Here is a 19,805-nt window from a genome sequence, read left to right on the forward strand (position 1 = left end):
CAAGCAAGAGAGAGAATGAGCAGGAGAGGGGCAGAAAGGTGGGGGGGGAGAGAGAGAGAGAGAAAGAGAGAGAGAGAGAGAGAGAGAGAGAAAGAAAGAGAGAAAGAAAGAAAGAGAGAAAGAAAGAAAGAAAGAAAAAAGAAAGAAAGAGAAAAGAGGGAGAGAATATCCCAAGCTGGCTCCACTCTATCAGCACAGAGCCCAATACAGGGCTCAACCCCATGAACCCTGAGATCATGACCTGAGCAGAAATCAAGAGTTGGACGCTTGGCCAACTGAGCCACCCGGGCACCCCCAAACTGTTCTTTAATATATGAGTAGATAATATTCTTGTCAAGGCAAAACAGAAAGGAGGGGATAGTACTTTTATTCTTACCTTCTAACAAATCAGAAGCTGAGCCTAAGCAATATTCCATCACCAACTGTAATAGATTAAAATAATAACCAGAATAATTACAGTTAATAAGAAACTGCTAAATTCAAGTAACCATGAAACTAAGACTACTAGGAGAATAAGTACTCTGACCTACGTGAACCTGGATTAAATTTTGGTCATCTGACACTAACTTATTTTTACAACTTTTATCATATGGTTTTGTTATTTCCTCTTCGAAGTGGAATGTTCTAAGACTGTAAGTATACTGGACATGAAATGGTCAAGCTAAGATTGCCACTTAGTTACCAGTTTCCACACTACCTTGTTTCAAAATGACTTAAGGTAGCTAGGTTGCACTATAAGTTAAAACTTGTAACTTGGAAAGTGGCAACCAAATATATGAGCCAGTATAACCTATACTGGGAAATACTAATTAAATACAATAAACCAGTAAGTAGTAAATTCCTTATTTTTACATTTAAAACAGTTCTAAACAAGAAAATATTGTTTAGAACTCAATCTAAAGATGTAGCCTGATATGTATCATTACCTTATCTTGCATCTCTGCGATGGGATATTTAAATTTTTATCTTGAACTATTTCTTTTTTTAAAAAAATGTTTTACGTTTATTTTTGAGAAAGAGACAGATAGACAGAGTGTGAGCAGGGGAGGGGCAGAGAGAGAGGGAGACACAGAATCCGAAGCAGGCTCCAGGCTCGAACCCACAAACTGTGAGATGATAACCTGAGCCGAAGTCGGATGCTTAACCGACTGAGCCACTCAGGCACTCCTCTCTTAAAGCATTTCTAGAACAATATTATTAAAATATTACTGATACTTATTGGGTTTGCAATCTTGGGAGGCTTTTTAAAAGGAAAAAATTCTTTTATTCTCATCCTAGATTTTTTTTTAGATGTCCCAGGCTACTGATTTATAAACAAAGTCACACCTATAATGGTCAGTGACCAACCTCTATACACACACACACACACACACTCCTGCAAATTATTTTCTTATTCTAAAAAACACCATGTGTTCCTTCTGAAATACAAATTTCCTATCATCACCTACACATAAGCACTATTAACATATTAGCTCCTTTCATTAAAAAAATTAATGTAGGGGCGCCTGGGTGGCTTAGTTGGTTAAGCGTCCGACTTTCGCTTAGGTCATGATCTTGCGGTTCGTGGGTTCGAGCCCCGCATCGGGCTCTGTGCTGACTGCCAGCTCGGAGCCTGGAGCCTGTTTCAGTCTGTGACTCCCTTTGTCTCTGACCCTCCCCTGCTCACGCTGTCTCTCTCTCTCTCCCCTAGAAATAAATAAAACATTAAAAAAAAATTAAAAAAAAATTAATGTAAAAACATAATTATGTGTGGTGTGCTCTGTACATAATTTAGAAGAATATGAGATAAAATTATATAAGACATGATACTTAATGTTATAATCATAATAGTATATATTATTATAGTATGTAATAATCATATATTATATATAATTCCAGTAATGCCAGGTATATAATACATATCATATATTACACATCACATATTATTATGTATAACAGATATATTTATGCCTAAACTATTAAATTTTTTATATACCTATATGTAATTAAATATATAACTATATATAATACGTTAAAATTATTCCATTATTATTCCAGAATAGTTTCTAACATGAGAAATGTAGGAGTTTAAAGTTCTGAAATTTTATTATAGTTTTCTACTTGACATTAAAATAAGCAGATTCAGAAACACTAATTTTATTTACTTTTAAAAGAAGTATAGTTGATGTACACTATTGTATTGGTTTCAGGTATACTTCATGGTGACTTGACAATTATATACATTATGAAATGCTCACCACCCTAAATGTAGTTACCATCTGTCGCCACATGAAATTATAATATTATCTATGCTGTACTTTTTATTTATTTATTTAATTTTATTTTTTTAAATATTTTTATTTATTTCTAGGAGAGAGAGAGAGAGAGAGCGTGAGCAGGGGAGGGTCAGAGAGAGAGGGAGACACAGACTCCGAAATAGGCTCCAGGCTCTGAGCTGGCAGTCAGCACAGAGCCCGACGCGGGGCTCGAACCCACGAACTGTGAGATCATGACCTAACCGAAAGTCGGATGCTCAACCGACTAAGCCACCCAGGCGCCCCTATGCTGTACTTTTTAATCTCCATTATTTTACAACTGGAAGTCTGCATCTCTTTTTTTTATGTTTATTTTTATTTATTTACTTTATTTTTTTGTTTATTTTTATTTTTGAGAGAGAGCGAGTGTGATTGGGGAGGGGCAGAGAGACAGAGAGGGAGACATGGAATCTGAAGCAGGCTCCAGGCTCTGAGCTGTCAGCACAGAGCCCAGTGCAGGGCTCAAACCCACGAACTGTGAGATCATGACCTGAGTCGAAGTTGGATGTTTAACAGAGAGCCACCCAGGAACCCCAGAAGTTCATACCTCTTAATCCCCTTGACCTATTTCACCCATCCCCCCAACCCCTCTCCAGTCTGGCAACTAACAGTTTCATCTCTGTGTTTATGGGTCTGTTTCTGCTTTTTTTGTTTGTTTTGTTTTGTTTTCGATTCCATATATAAGTGAAATCATAAAGTATTTGTCTTTCTCTGTCCAACTTATTTCACTTAGCATAATACCCTCTAGGACTATCCATGTTGTTGCAAATGGCAAAATTTCATTCTTTTTTATGGCTGAGTAATATCACATTGTATATGTATACCACATCTTTATCCATTCATCTACTGATGAACATTCACTTTGCTTCCATGTCTTGACTGTTATAAATATGCTGCAATAAACACAGAGGTACATTTATCTTTTCAAATGTGCCTTTTTGGTTTCTTCAGGTAAATACCAAGTAGTGGAATTACTAGATTGTATGGCATTTATATTTTTTGAGGAAGTTTCATACAGTTTTACACAGTGGTGGCACCAATTTACATTACCAGTAACCATACAAAAGGGTTCCCTTTTCTCCATGTCCTTGCCAACAGTGTGATTTCTGGTCTTTCTGAGATTAGGCATTCTGATTGGTGTGAGGCATTATTTTATTTCTTATTGTGAAATGAAATATTCCATATTAAGTGAATACTATAATGAACATTAGCCTTTTATGTGCATTATTTTTTTCCACTTTACTGAGGTATAGTTAACAAACACTTTTTTTCTTTAACCAATTCTGATGGACTTTAAAAAAATATATTTATTTATTGATTCTGAGAGGGACAGTGAGTAGGGGAAGGGCAGAGAGACAGATGGGAAAGAGAGAATCCCAAGCAGGCTCGCGTTAGCACAGAGCCTGATGTGGGGCTCGATCTCACAAACTGTGAGATCATGACCTGAGCCAAAACCAAGAGTCTGATGCTTAAATGACTGAGCCACCCAGGTACCCCAATGAAAACATTTCTTTTTTTTTTTTCTTTTTTTTAATGTTTAATTTATTCTTGAGAGAGACAAAGGCAGAGGATGAGCGAGGGAGGGGCAGAGTGAGAAAGGTGTAGAGTGAGAGAGGGACATAGAATCTGAAGCAGGCTCTAGGCTCTAAGCTGTCAGCACAGAGCCTGATGTGGGGCTGGAACTCACAAGCTGTGACATTATGACCTGAGCCAAAGTTGGATGTACAACCAACTGAGCCACCCAGGAACCCCTGTTTCTTAAGCTAAGTAAATTAATATGCACATATAACTTCCTGTAACTGAGTATGTAGAATATTAACATAGAACTTTAAAACCAAATGGAGAGAATATATTTACAGTTACAGTTATATTTTTAAAATTATATGTTAACTCTGTATTTTTGTCATGTATATCCTTTACCCTATTATTCCATAACACAAGGACATCTGAACTGTGGCTGGTTGTTTGCTCCTGACATTAAACAGCTCTAGTTGCTTCTCTACTTTTAAACGAGTAGGTCTGCTTTCTAACTTCCTTGATTCCTTCTGTCTGGTCAAATTACTCTTGTCTGTGTTTGTATGCATGTCTCCAGCACTTTGGTTCCTATGAGCTCCTTCAATTTTGCCTGTCAAATCCACCGTAGACAGGAACAGTTAACCAAGCTTATTAGCACTCTATGTAATCTAAGAGTAAATAGGCTTTAAATAAGAGCTCAGAGGATTTTCTGAAGACTCGAAACACATGAGATTTATCACTTCATGTTGTAACATTTATTCTGCATGTTTAAAATCCCTTTCTTGACTCCTTCAAGATGGCTGAGATTGCCAGAGAACTGATTTCCAGATAATGAGATACTCCTCTGATTAATTTCTTTGGCTCAGAACAGAAGCAATGGCTCTAGGTATCTTAAAAGCTGCTTGAAAAGAAATGTTAATTATTGGCTAGTCTATCTGGGAACAAAAATTCCATTTCTTAACTGGAGAGCATGTATAGGAAAGCACTTATACATGGTAACTTCTCAACAAATCAATCTCAGTAAATGTTAGGTTGGACTTTAAATTGGAATGTGCAGTCTGCTAAAGCACAAAGTGTAGCTTCTTCATGGACTAAACAGTGCCTCAAGTGCTAACCTAAAAACAGAAACATGATGGTGCAAAAATATACTAAAGAGACAGAGTGGAACAAAAGGCTATTTCATTTTAATCACATGCTAGGCCCTGTTTGATAAAACTTAGACAGTGATTGTAATACGATTCCAAATTTGGGAGGAAATGAAGTGGGGGATGAGAAATAAAAAGATAAAAATTCTAGGATGAGAATAAAAGGATCTTTTACTTTTGCAAATAAGCCATTATAAAATGATATTAAAATTTCACAACCTGTTTGTTGATTGTTTTTAGAATAAAATCTCCCATAGACTAGGCATCATATTGATCTTATAGAATGTATACCATACAGCACACTCTGAGGTATTAACACATGTTGAATACTGGTAACAAAAGTCAAATGGGATAGAGATGGGACTGATAATTTTATAGATCAAAGAGATAATAGAAAAATAGAAAAAATTTAATGGGAAGTAAATTATAATACAGGTCCCTTAACTTACCCAAGCAGTGTGCTCTTTCAAGTAACAACCTTTATACTCAATGGTATTAGGATGCTTTAATTGTCGTAAAAATTTGACTTCCTTAAGAATATCTTGCCATTTCTATTGAAGTAATAAAGAAAATGGTACAATTTTAGACCGGAAATAGTATTTTATTATCAACTATACATATATAATATTCTTTTTGTTATTTTAAATAGACAAAGTAAATGTTTAATAAATGAAGATGCTGCTTAAACTTGTGTTATTTAATTTTAGTACCTATAAATGGAAATCTATTGTCGAATATAATAAAGGTATATACTAACTTATATTCTATTCCACAAATTAGTTGATTGAGTTGAATATTAATAATATTTATTATATGCTCTATAAAAAGGAATAAAGAAGTTATGATAAAGTAACATTTAAAGAACTTTGTTTCTACTGTCAATCTCACACTAACGGGTTTATGTCAGGTTAGGTATACAACTGTCTTCAACATACCTCATGTGTCTGCTTCCCACTATAGGACATTTTCTTAACTGCCACCACCTCATTGGTGTGAGCATTTGTGGCCTGTGTTGAGAGGGTAGAAGAAAAAAAATAAAAATAAAAAGAATAAATATTCATTTGACTGACTTCATTACTATAATTTAAAGATGCCGTAACTTTTGATAGGTTAAATAGACATTTCCACCCCACCGTAAGGTACAACTTTTCTTTATCCCTTTTTATATACATGCAAAGACTATAATATATAAAAAGATTAGAGTTTAACCAAATGTATCCAATCAAACAAAAACAAGTTCAATTTCCAAAATGTCCATACTGGCTTCACCATGTGAAATGTCCATCAATGGAGAATCAGTAAATAAATGTGGTACAGTCATATAATAAGGTAAACATTAAAAGAATGAGGTAACCTATATGAATATACAGTAATTCAGAAAGTTGTAAAAAATATGACAAAAAACAAGCTGTATATTATCTTACTTTTGCAAAAGAGTAATTATGTGATGTATGTGCAGAAAAAATATGAAGAATATATACCAGAATATATATCAGTGATAATTCCTGGAGGAGTGCTGTCTGATAGAACTTTCTGTCATGATGGAAATGTTTTATATCTATATTATATATACACTGGCATGTGAAATGTGGCTACAGTGACTGAGGAAATGGGAGTTTAAATTTTAATTAATTTAAATCTAAATAGTCTACTTACCTGAACAATGCAGCAGAAGGTAAGATTAATCTTAAATGGGACTTTCACTTCCAAAGGTACATATATTTTATAATGAGAATGTATTACGTATATACATACATATATGTGTGTGCATTCATCTATAAAGATTGTCTTGGCTCATAATATCTCTATATATCTTTTCTTTCCCAAAATACAATAGTTCACTGAAACCACACACGAAAATAACAACGCAAGTAATAGACTCCCTCCTACTTAAGAGATTTAAAATAGAAAATTTTCTTAAAATGTTCAGAAAAATAAATGTAAGACATTAAAAGATTATCTAATTTGGCCTTCTTTTAATAACAGGGCTCTATATTAGTGCCACACTCCTGATGTAAGTAAGCTATTTTGGTTCTATGATATTATTATAAACCAATAAAGGTATAGTGGTGGTTCTGAGGTAAGAGATTAGAAATTCACTCCCTGATAAAATCAGGTCATCAGTTTTAGACAAAAATGCATAATCACTTTCTTAAATACACTTAAAGAAGCTCCTCAAATAAAACTATGAATTCCTTTCTATTTCAAAAAATTTTAAATTAAAAAATAAACAATAACTTATTTATGTAAAAAGAATTCAGTCCCAGAGTCTTACTGAATGACAAACTGCTGAGAAAATGAATACTTATTGAAAAAAACATTTTTACAAGCACTGAAAGTAAAAGTACCTGTTATAAAAACAAGGTATCTATTAGAGTTTTCAAATCAGCAGGCCTCTACAAAGGTATTTTTTAGATATTTTGTTCATTTATAAGGTATAGATGGACTTTTGTTAAAAACAAAAATCTCACATTTTGCTGGCTTTTAGATTTTAACACTAAGACTGCTTATATGGCAGCAACAAAGAAAAGTTGATGTGAATTCAGTATTTCAATAAAGGTTAGAGTGATTGTATCGGAAAAGCAGATATTTTGGGGATGAATCTATCTACTGTGCAGCTTGAGCAGCCTGAGAAAGGCTTAATAAATGCTCAACCAAAGAGGAATTTTAACTTAAAGGGTTAAAAAAAAAACCCCAAATCCCTAACCTTTATAAAAGGGAAAAAAAAGGACACAAATGGAATCAGATGGTATTATCCAATTGCTTATTAAGTTTTTTTTTTTTCTGTAATCAATGCTTATTTGGAACCGGAGACTTGAAAAAGGAAATCACCCTAGAATAAAGATACATTTCTTTACATTTACAAAGTAATCATTAGTTAGAACTTCGTATGTATACTTACTTACACAGTCTATCTACTGGAGCACAGACTTGAAATTTGAAAAACATTTCCATGTTGATTTTTCTTAGATGTGAAATTTATTTTTTAGTTTTTATTTAAACTCCAGTTAAACATAGAGTGTAACATGAGTTTCAGATGTACAATTTAGTGACTCATCAAGTCCATAGGTCACCCAGTGCTCACCAAGACAAGTGCACTCCTTAATCCCTGTCACCTATTTCCCCCATCCTCCGACTCCCCTCCGCTCTGGAAACCATCAGTTTGTTCTCTACTGTTAAGAGCCTGTTTAGATGTGAAATGTTTAATGCAATTTTATACTGGTTAAAATTCACAGCTGAAACTTCAAAAAAATGGTCAACGTTTTAGTACAGAGAAAGGAAACTATTGGTGGGGGTCTCAGCTTTCCAGTACTTCATATAATATGAATGATTACCACCCCTATACATTTCAAGTGTTATTCTTTTTTAAAAAGAATTTAAATGTGTATTTATTTATTTGATTTGAAAGAGAGAGAGAGAGAAAGAGACACACAGAATCCCAAGCAGGCTCCGTGCTATGAGTACAGAGCCCAACGAGGGGCTCCATCCCATGAACTGTGAGATCATGACCTGAGCTGAAATCAAGAGTTGGATGCTTAACAGACTGAGCCACCCAAGTGCCTCCTTTTTTAAAACATTTATTTCAAGTGTTATTCTCAAAAATTATATTCATATTTAATACTTCCAATAGTCTCAATGATCTCAGGGAGTTTAAGCAAGATTGTTGATTTAAAAAATATTTAATAGAGTATTGTGATTTTCTTAACCATTTCCAGCTACATTTAGATTACTGTCCACTTGTTGCTAATTTATAGAGAAATAAAACAGTAAAAATAAGCTTTCCTTTTTGCCTTAGTTATGAAGTCTTAACTAAAACTGAAAGGTAATAAGCATAACCAGAAGAACAGAACTTAATTATTAGCTTTAGGTGGATTATGGAAGATATGTTAAGTTCAACAGGGCAACACCGGAAATGTAGAAGCTTCATAGTTGTGTTTAAGTGAATACAAAAATAATTATGCTTAGCCTGTTTCTATTTTCCTTTAATATAGAATGTCTTGGGGCGCCTGGGTGGCTCAGTCGGTTAAGCATCCGACTTCGGCTCAGGTCATGTTCTCACGGTTCGTGGGTTCGAGCCCCGTGTTGGGCTCTGTGCTGACAGCTAGGTCAGAGCCTGGAGCCTGTCTTCGGAGTCTGTGACTCCCTCTGTCTTTGACCCTCCCCTGCTCATACTGTCTCTATCTCTCTCTCAAAAATAAATAAAACATTTTAAAAAATTAAACAAAAATAATGTCTTTTATTTTTCATTTTTTTATTTAAAAAATTTTTTAATGTTTCATTTATTCCTTAGAGAGAGAGAGGTAGCATGAGCAGGAGAGAGTCAGAGAGAGAGGGAGACACAGAATCTGAAGCAGGCTCCAGGCTCTGAGCTAGCTGTCAGCACAGAACCTGATGCGGGGCTTGAACCCACGATCTGTGAGATCATGACCCGAGTTGACGTCAGACGCTTAACTGACTGAGCCACCCAGGTGCCCCTAATATAGAATTTCTTACTGCCTTATTTGTTAATGCTGCTAATTTCTAAATTACTTATGTAAATCCAAACAGATATTTTACCAGATGAAAAGCTTCCACTTTTATCCTGAAAATGCTCTCAGCTGAATGATTCAATGAGAGAGAGCTGTGCCAACTTATAATCCACTTTAAGCGTATTTCTTGCCATCATTCTGTGTAAAAGCTGTAAACTACAAAAAGTCTAACAGAATTATAGTGTTTAGGTATAAAAACGTTGGTTGCCAGAATCAGGTCTTAACGGCTGGCTAGCATGGCTAGGATTAATGAAAAGTACTAATCAGCAGAACCAACTTCTCTGAGTTCTTTATAACTCATTTGTCCATTCAACTAATACTTAATAGGTATTCAAAAATTGTCAGGTATTGGGCTAAGGAAGTGAGTAGATATGCTCAGTATGTGTAGTACCACAGACAGTAACAAAAATGTCATAACACACACATGTAAAATTGTAACTGTGACAGTTGCTCGGAAGAAGGGTGTTACTCCGAGAAACAAAAGTGGGAGGGTGCGCCTTAGGCAGGTGAGGCAAGGCTTCCCTGAGGAAGTGAGGTTTCAGCTGAGAGCTAAAAGAGGAACAGGAGTTAAGAAGGGGAAGGGGAAGGGGAAACATTCCAGGGAGAACACTTCATGCAAAGATCCTATGACAACGGTCAAAAGAAAGCTAGTATATTACAGCTCGGGCAAGGAGAATGAGAAGGAATATGGCTCAAGTACAGACAGGGACCACATCCTGGAAGACCTTGTAGGCTGGCTACAGTAAGGTTTTGATCTCAGCCTAAGAAGGGAGAGCCCCTGAAGGCTTTACAGAAAAAGATGATGTGGGGCACCTGGGTGGCTCGGTCAGTTAAGCATACGACTTCTGCTCAGGTCATGATCTTGTGGTTGGTGAGTTCGAGCCCCACCTGAGGCTCTGTGCGGACAGCTCAGAGCCTGGAGCCTGCTTCAGAGTCTGTGTCTCCCTCTCTCTCTCTGACCCTTATTCCCTCCTACTCTCTGTTTCTCTCTGTCTCTCTCTCCTTAAAAAAAAAAAATTAAAAATTAAAGAAAAAAAAAGATGATGCAATCGGATTTACTTCTTTCCCCCCCTAAGCTCACTATAGTGTGGACAACAGCCTAAAGAGAGATCAGAATGGATGCACAGAGATGGGTTAGGACACCACTGCAGTTGTCCAAAGAAGAGATGACAGTCTTCTTGGTTATCCCTGTTTGAGTGACAAGAGGAAGAATCTATTAATAGTGAGGAAGGAGCTACACAAAAACATTATTGTGGGCAGTGAGAGATCCATTTTTTAAGGTATTACCATATGATCATTATAGATAAAAGGTTAAAGGTTTTCTAAGTTTTACAGTAAAGTACAAGTTAATTCCTCTTTAATCTGTTTTTTAGTGCCTTACGAGTTTATATGGGCCTGTACTACTCACTTTTGTATCAGGCAATACAATACACAATATAGTTAATGATTACATTTTCAAAGCCACCCAGATATCTTTATGATTCCTCTTGCCTATCATATCAACAAATAACATATATTTAGTGCCTACTGTAAACGTGCATTGGCTAGCCGTTAGAGTTGTAAAGGAATAGTAGAAGCAGTCCTCATTTTCAAAAGGCATACACGCTGGCTAAAGAGACAGGACTTAGCTCAAACAGCAAATACATGACTAGGTCTTCTGCAGCCAACTATAAAGTAGGTCTCATTTATCCTGAGTCCAAAGGCTTGTTAGTAAGTTTCAAAACATGGTTGGGTTATTATAGTTATTCTAAAAGAGAACTTTGAGAGGAGTTTAGCTGCTTTTTAAACTATAAGAGTCAAGTAGAGACCGGAACTACCCTCTGACTCTGGCCAAGAGAGGCTCTGAGAGGATGAAGGAGTTATAAATAGAAAGTAAGAAAAAGTAGCTGAGGAAAGTGTCTTGGAGCAGAACAAACAGGCCACAAACATATACAGAAAGTTTCCATTTCTAAACAGTTCAAAACCAGATTATACTGTTAGGGTGGAGGGGTAAGTGGGTTACATAGAAAGAAAAACTAGAGGGGCGCCTGGGTGGCTCTTGGTATCAGCTCATGTCTTGATCTCAAGATTGTGAGTTCAAGCCCTGTACTGGGCTCCACACTGGCCGTGGAGCCTGCTTTAAGAAAAAAAAAAGGAGGGGGGCACCTGGGTGGCTCAGTCGGTTAAGTGTCTGACTTTGGCTCAGGTCATGATCTCGTGGTCCATGGGTTCGAGCCCCATGTTCGGCTCTGTGCTGACAGCTCAGAGCCTGGAGACTGCTTCAGAATCTGTGACTCCCTCTCTCTCTGCCCCTTCCCTGCTTATACTATGTCTCTCAAAAATTACATCAATGTTAAAAATATTAAAAAAAAAAAAGATAAACTAGAAAATAATTCAAAATAGTGGACTCTCCTAACATGAGTGGGGCCTCCAGAGTGATGGAAATATTCTATTTCTTGGCCTGGCTGGTGTTTATAAAGGATTTATCCTTTAATTATTCTTTAAATTATATATTAAGATATATGGGCAACTATGCACACTTCTGTATGTATACTTGTAATTTAAGAATCCTTTAAAAAAAAAAAAAGCATCCTAGGGTGCATGGCTGGCTCAGTTGGCGGAGCATGTGACTCTTAAGGTTGGGGTCATGAGTGAGCCCCACATTAAGAGTAGAGATTACTTCAAAACCACACTGAGATACTACCTCATGCCAGTCAGAGTGGCTAAAATGAACAAATAAGGACTCTGTAGATGCTGGTGAGGATGTGGAGAAACGGGCACCTCTCTCACTGTTGGTGAGAATGTAAACTGGTACAGCCCCTTTGGACAACAGTGTGGAGGTTCCTCAAAAAATTAACACTAGAACTCCCCTATGACCCAGCAATAGCACTGCTAGGAATTTACCCAAGGGATACAGAAATGCTGATGCATAGGAGCACATGTACCCCAATGTTCATAGCAGCACTCTCAACAACAGCGAAACATGGAAAGAGCCTAAGTGTCCATCAACGGACGAATGGATCAAGAAGCTGTGGTTTATCTATACAATGGAATACTACATCGCAATGAGAAAGAATGAAATCTGGCCATGTGTAGCAACATGGATGGACCTTGAGGGTGTTATGCTGAGCGAAACAAGTCAGGCAGAGAAGGACAGATACCATATGCTTGCACGTATAGGTGGATTAGGAGGAACTGAATGGAGGACCATGGGGAAGAAGAAGGGGAAAAATAGTGGGGGAGAGGGAGGGAGGCAAACCATGAGAGACTCTTGAATGCTGAGAATAAACTGAGGGCTGATGGGGGTGGCGGAGAGGGGAAGGGAGGTGATGGGCATGGAGGAGGGAGGGCACTTGTGGGGATGAACACTGGGTGTTATATGGAAACCAACTTGACAATAAACTATTTAAGAAAAAAAAAGGGTAGAGATTACTTAAAACAAACAAACTTAAAAAAAAAAGCATCCCTGTGAATGAGGAAGACAGGACTTTGAGCCTTAAATACTATTCTAAGCCTAAAGACTAACATAAGAGTGTTGACTTGAAAATTAGCACCCTCTTCAGCCATGGAAGGTCACTCAATGATAAATGTACTTGAGTGGAAGCCAAGTTTTAGATGGGGGTAAATGAGAAATGGTAGTAGTGCTGAGCACAGGCATGAAGGGATGAGAAAGAGTTCAGGGAAAACCCAGGCTGAAGATTTGGTCAGAAACAAAAAGATGAGCTAAAAATGCAATTAATAAAATCTCACTTAGAAGGACAACTGAAGATAAGCCCTACCCAGATGCCAAAACATCTAAAAGTCAAATATAGTAAAAAAAAAAAAAAAAAAAAAAAATCAGTAACAGGTTTAGAGGAGAAACAGGTAATAAGTAGTACTTAAATATTACTTGCTTTTATGGATTAGGTCTCTTAAGGAAGTATTTGTGACTTTGAGGAGGCAAACTCCTAAGGTTAAATAAATAAATTACCAACTAAATTTTCTGTAATGAATTTCAGGTGATGAGCTAAGGTACCATTTCAGTCACTTCTCATTCTTCTCATCAGAGGATAATCACATTCTGGGAATTCAAACTGACTTAAGGGGGCTAAGCCTTGTGCTCTTTAACCTAAAATACTGACTTGATATGAAATGTTACTAAAAATCTTTGTTAGTCCATCTGTCGGTGTAGCCATCTGTTCATCCATCCATCTGTCCATCTATTACTGAGTTCCTACTATTATCAGATATTATACAGGATACTGGGCATATAGCAATGAATACGATAGATATAACCCCTGTCCTCATGGTGCTTATGTACGGGTAGAGATATACATGATTCAAAAATTCTTACACAGAATTAATTATAACCATGATAAATGCAACAACATGTAAGTACAGGGGAAGAATGGGAAAGGCAATCTTGTGGCTATAAGCTGACTTAAACTGAAATCTGTAGGATTAGCAAGATGTGCAGTGTTTTCTAGGTGGTGGGATAGCATATATGAAGGCCATGAGGCAGAAAAGAGCCTGGCATATAGAGGAAATGCATAGGGCTCAAATTCAAGGTTATATCATTTTTTGGACTGCCTTGATAGCAGAATCAGTTGATATAGATACCACTGACTTTAATCATGCCTGGGATTCTAGGACTGGCTTTTCAGCAATGACTATTTGCCTCCACTGTAGATATTTAATTTGTAGAATCAACATTAAAACGGAGTACATTTTACAAGTAAAAGAATGTGTAGAAGTCAAACTTCCCTAATTTAATCTCTCTAAACAATTCTAAAATTACTTACAAAATAAACTGCTCCAAAACTTCCATGTCCAATTTCATGCAAGTCAATAAAGAGTTCTTCAGGATCATCTTTGTAGAAGAGATCAGCAATCTCCGGGTCCTTTGGCACCCCTTTACGCATGATGACCAATATTTGCAAACGTTTTGCTTTTGATATCCCAGTCAGCCTTCTCTCTCATTTACAAAATTTTGGGGGATAAGTTTTTAGTACCTGTAGAAAAATAAGGTTTGATATTAACTTATTTTTAAAACATCTTGGTTGGTTGCCATACAAATTAATATTAGAAAGCATCTTGGATTTACAACTTCGTGATAAAAATATAAATAACCCAAAAGAAAAACGGGTAAGGAATCTGAACAGACAATTCTCCAAAGATCTACAAGTGACCACTAACACATGAAAAGATATTCCAATTATTCCTTAGATAAATAAAAATTAAAATCGCAGGAATCTACCATTTTATACCCACTCTGATGACTAGCGTTAAAAGGTTAAATAATTATTGGCAAGGATGTGGAGAAATTGGAACCCCCAACCCTGCTGGTGGGATTGCAGAATGGTGAAGCCATTGGGAAACAGACTGACAGTTCATCAAAAACATAAACATCAGGTTACCATTTGATCCAGAAATTCTACTCCTTGGTATAAGCCCAAAACATAAAGCCATATGTTCACACAGAAACTTGTGCATGGATATTGGTAGCAGTATAATTCATAGTAGCCAGAGGTGAAAACAACCCAAATGTTCCTTTGGTGAATGATTACACAAAATGTGGTACATCTATACAGTGGAATATTATTCAGGCATAGAAAGGAATGAAGTACTTATATATGCTACAACATAAATGAAGTTTGTAAACACAATGTTAAAGAAGCCAGTCACAAAAGATGACATATGGCATAATTACATTTATATCACACGCCCAGAATAACTAAATCTATAGAGACAGAAAGTAGATTATTGGTTGCCTGGGGCTGAGGAAAGGAGAGTTTGGGGGGTGATAGCTAAAAGGGTTGGACTCTCTTTTTAGAGTGAAGAAAATGTTCTAAAACTGATTGTGAAAAAAAGAAAACTGTGGTGATGGGTGCACAATGGCTAATATACTAAAAACCAGTGAATTGTATACTTTATTATTTTTTGAATTGTACACTTTAAATGAGTGAATTATGTGGTATTAAAATTATATCTCAATAAATCTGTTTTTAAAAGCATTTTGGTCTAATTAACATTGAAATAATAACAGCTAACACTCATTAAGCACTATCATTTGCCAGGCAACACTAAATTCCACATATTGTATACATTATCTTCTTTAATCTCTGCAACAGCTTCATAATGTAGGACTGTATTGTTTTGATTTTATACAACAAACTAAGACTGAAAGGGGAAACTACTGCCCCATAATCAGGCAGCTAGGAGTTGTCAGACTGAGGCTCAAACCTAGATCAAACTCTTAATATAAGAGCCATGCTCTTAATATACAATATACACATATAGACTAGGTAATTAAATAGCAAACTTCCATAATTTGGAGACTCTGCTAAATGTTCACTTAAAGAGGCAAGTTATTTGATTGCTATACAAAATATCCTGAGTTCAAAGTTTCTATTAATAAAAGGACATTATTTTGACATGCTTATATGTTGGTTGTTAACAGCTACATTTAGTTAGCATAGATCCTTTCTATTTTTTGGAAAATACTGAAATATTAACTTTCACCTATATATATTTTTTATTATAAATACCACCTCCCATGAGGATCAATCATTCCAACACACAGTATAGTTCTCTATCTTCTTTGACCCACTAGATTACTGTGCTAGAAATTTAGTTATTGGCCAAGAAAATTGTGTTTTTAAAAACATGAGCCAATAGGCTTCATTCAAGGAAAAGAGAAAAAGGAGGTCTACTTAACAAAGAAGTACAACTAGCCAGTGCTAAGAAGAATTTTTCTCTTGTGACATGAGAGCCTTAGGTGACACTGTACATTACTTCATATGGTTAGTCTAGTTAAAGCATTAGAATATGTAGGTCATCACCCTAACTATCCATCTATCCAGTCAACTCTTTCTTTGACTCAAAACATATTTGTCAAGTGCCTAGTATGCCAGGCATATATTGGGTGTTGGTCCCATGTACAATGGGATGTGGTCCCTGTCCATAAATGGCTTAGAATTCAATGGGGAAATAAACATTACACTATAATGATATAATAGTTACAAATGATTGTTATGATGAAAAAGCAAAAAAAAAAAAAAAATTAACAGAAGGATATAACTGGGTGACCCAGTCTCTTTTTTCTTGGATATGAAAAAGCATGTTATTATTATTATTTTTTTTTTAGGAAAAATAAAAGTAGTTCTTTCAATATGGATGTATGGAAGAGTTGGAAGGAGAAACTATGAAGCTGGTGGTAAGCCAAGGAAAACCACAAGAACCCTTTTAAACCATATAAAGAAACTTGGACTTCATCCTAAGTATATGGGGGGAGCCATTGAAGGTTTTAAATGGGTAAAAGGGATTCCCCTGCAACACTACGCCTGTAATCACAGAAGGTCATCCTGATAATCCATGAATACCGAGAATTCATAAACATAATTCATAATTCATGAAGCATAAATTCAATATATCGATACTATTGAAAAAGTAGCTTACATCTAATTATTTGTCGGTCAAGTGACTAACAATACACAACTAATATTCAAAAAGTGCTACTGCCATCACTGCTTAAGTTTGAGAACAGAAAAGAGAAACAATGCGTTATGTCACATTTTTGAAGACTTCCAAAAAAAAAAAAAAAGGAAATTATGAGATTGCTTTTAGGAAAAACAAAAAGATCTGTGAACTAAACTTATGAGAACTAAAATCTTTACAATTATCAGAATATACTCTACACTTCTGAATATTCTGGCTTCAGTGTAAATAAAGCTAAGTACTATGAATAATCATTTGGAGGAAACACATAGGTCACTACGTCATCCTATTCTCAAAAGATATGGATATTTAAATAGAAAAAAATGAGACCATAAAAACTTCTAAAATAAGTTGCAGGTGAATATTTAACTAATAAGCAAGATATCAGAAGCAAAATTCATAAACTAAAATCAGTAAGTTTGACTACAATTAATAACTTCTAGAACTTAAAAAATACAATGAATGGACTTCTGCTTTTAGCCAAGATGGAGTAATGGGGACTGGATTTATTATCTACCACCAGAAACAACTAACATTAGAAAAAACAGATCAAAATTCTTCATATATAAAATTTTTAAAAATGTTTATTTATTTTTCAGAGAGTGAAAGTGCACAAGTGTGGTAAGGTAAAGAGAAAGAGAGAGGGAGATGGAATCCAAAGCAGGCTCCAGGCTCTGAGCGGTCAGCAGAGAGCCCAACATGGGCTCAAACTCACAAGCAGAACAGTGAAATCATGACCTGAGCTGAAATTGGATGCCCAACCAACTGAGCCACCCAAGTGCCCCAAAATTCTTCACATATATAGATGCAAAAACTGATAACAAAATTACAGTAAATAAAATTCAATAACATATAAAATAGATAATATATCATGAGTAGGTGGGATTCATCCCAGGAATGCAAGGTTGGTTTAACACTCAAAAATCAATGTAGTTTACCAAATGGACAATCTGAAAAAAAAGCCAAATGATTATCTCTATAGATGCAGCAAAATCTTTTGACAAAATCTAAAATTCAAACCTGATAAAAACTCTGAGCCAACTAGGAATAAAAAGTAATATCCCCAGCCTGATAAAGGAAATCTATGAACCATTTATAGGTAATATCAAAGACCAAGTGATTTCCTCCTGAGATCAGGAATGAGGCCAGAAAGTTTGCTCTCAATACTTGTCTTCAATATTGTGCTGGATGGTGTATACATATAATAAGGCAAGAAAAAAGAAAGTAAAAAAGTGTCAAATTGGACACTTAAGTGAGCCAATTAAAAAAATTCTTGAAGAAAACATAAGAAAAATTTTCCTGATGTTGAGTTAGGCAAAGATTTTGTAGACATATAAAAAAAAAAAGCATAATCCATAAAAGAAGTAATTGATAAATTAGGCTTCATCAAGATTAAAAACGTACTTTTTTGAAAGACCTCTGTTCAGAGAATGAAAAGCCAAGACACAGATTGAAAGAAATTTCTGCAAAATATGTCTCATAATGGAATTGTATCTGGAAACTATGAAAAATCCTCAAAACTCAATAAAAAGAAAATAAACAACCCAATTTTTAAAAAGGGAAAAAGATTAGGGGCGCCTGGGTGGCTCAGTTAAGTGTCCAACTCTTGCTTTCGGCTCAGGTCATGATCTCACAGCTTCGTGGGTTTGAGCCCTACGTCAGGCTCTGCATTGGCAGTGAGGAACCTGCTTAAGTTTCTCTCCCTCTCACCCCATCTCTGCCCATCTCCTACTTGTGCTGTCTCTGTCTCTCTAAAAATAAATAAAGAAATTTTTTTAAAAAATGGGAAAAAGACTAAAACAGACACTTCACCAAGAAAGATATATGGATGGCAACTAAACAAAAGAAAAGATGCTTAGTATCACTATTCATTAGGGAGATACAAATTAAAACCTGAGGTTCTACTACATGCCTATTAGAATGGCTAACATTAAAAAGAATAAGCATACCAGGTGTTGGCAAGGGTGTGAAGTACCTGTAATTTTCACATACTGCTGGAGAGAATGTAAAAATGGTCAAGTTTGGAAAAGTTTGGCAGCTTCTTAAAAAGTTAAACATAGGGGCACCTGGGTGGCTCAGTCAGTTAAGCATCTGACTTCAGCTCAGGTCATAATCTTGTGGTTCGTGGGTTCGAGCCCTGCATCGGGCTCTGTGCTGACAGCTAGCTCAGAGCCTGGAGCCTGTTTCAGATTCTGTATCCCCCTCTCTCTCTGACCCTCCCCTGCTCATGCTGTCTCTCTCTCTCAGAAATAAATAAAACATTAAAAAAAATTAAAAAAAAAGTTAAACATATATCTACCATATGATGTAGCCATTCCACTCCTAGGTATTTCCCCAAGGAAAATGGAAGCATATGTCCATACAAAGCCCTGTATACAAATGTTTATGGCAGCTTTATTTTTAATAGTCCAAACTGGAAACAACCCAAACACCCATCAGTGAAGGAACAGATCAACAATTTGTGGTACATGCAGATAACAGAATGCATCTCAGCAATAAAATGAACTATTGACATGTGCTACAATGTGGATGAAACTCAAAATAATTATGTTGAGTGAAAAGAAGACAGACTCTCCTCCAAAAAGAGTACATACTTTATAATTTCATTTCTATAAAATTCTAGAAAATGCAAACTGATATAAAGTAACAGAAAGTACATCAGTGGTTACCTGGGGATAGGGCTGAATGAGAAGACGTAGGATGGAGGTGAGATTAAAAAGGGATATCAAGGAGGGTTTGGGAGCGATGGATAGATTTACTATCTTCACAGATACATATTTTGGTAAAACATATTATATTCATGAAATATATTCAGATTATTATGTCACTTATACATCAACAAGATTGTTTTAAAATGATTTAATAAA

General features: G+C 35.8%; 1 protein-coding gene across 2 annotated transcripts in view; it reads right to left on the reverse strand.

The window, feature by feature from the left end:
- TAOK3 (TAO kinase 3) overlaps positions 1 to 19,805 on the reverse strand; it is a 183,252-nt gene that overhangs the window by 75,110 nt on the left and 88,337 nt on the right. For both annotated transcript variants that reach the window (XM_039226949.1, XM_039227027.1), the window contains exons 3-6: positions 14,244 to 14,453; positions 5,890 to 5,961; positions 5,404 to 5,505; positions 377 to 422 (exon numbers count right to left, since the gene is read on the reverse strand). In XM_039226949.1, coding sequence (XP_039082880.1) covers positions 377 to 422; positions 5,404 to 5,505; positions 5,890 to 5,961; positions 14,244 to 14,363 — 340 coding nt within the window. In that variant the 5' untranslated portion in view covers positions 14,364 to 14,453. The remainder of the gene's footprint in view (positions 1 to 376; positions 423 to 5,403; positions 5,506 to 5,889; positions 5,962 to 14,243; positions 14,454 to 19,805) is intronic.

Source organism: Hyaena hyaena, unplaced genomic scaffold, assembly GCF_003009895.1.
Source record: "Hyaena hyaena isolate Hyena2069 unplaced genomic scaffold, ASM300989v1 scaffold_0, whole genome shotgun sequence".
NCBI lineage: Eukaryota > Metazoa > Chordata > Mammalia > Carnivora > Hyaenidae > Hyaena > Hyaena hyaena.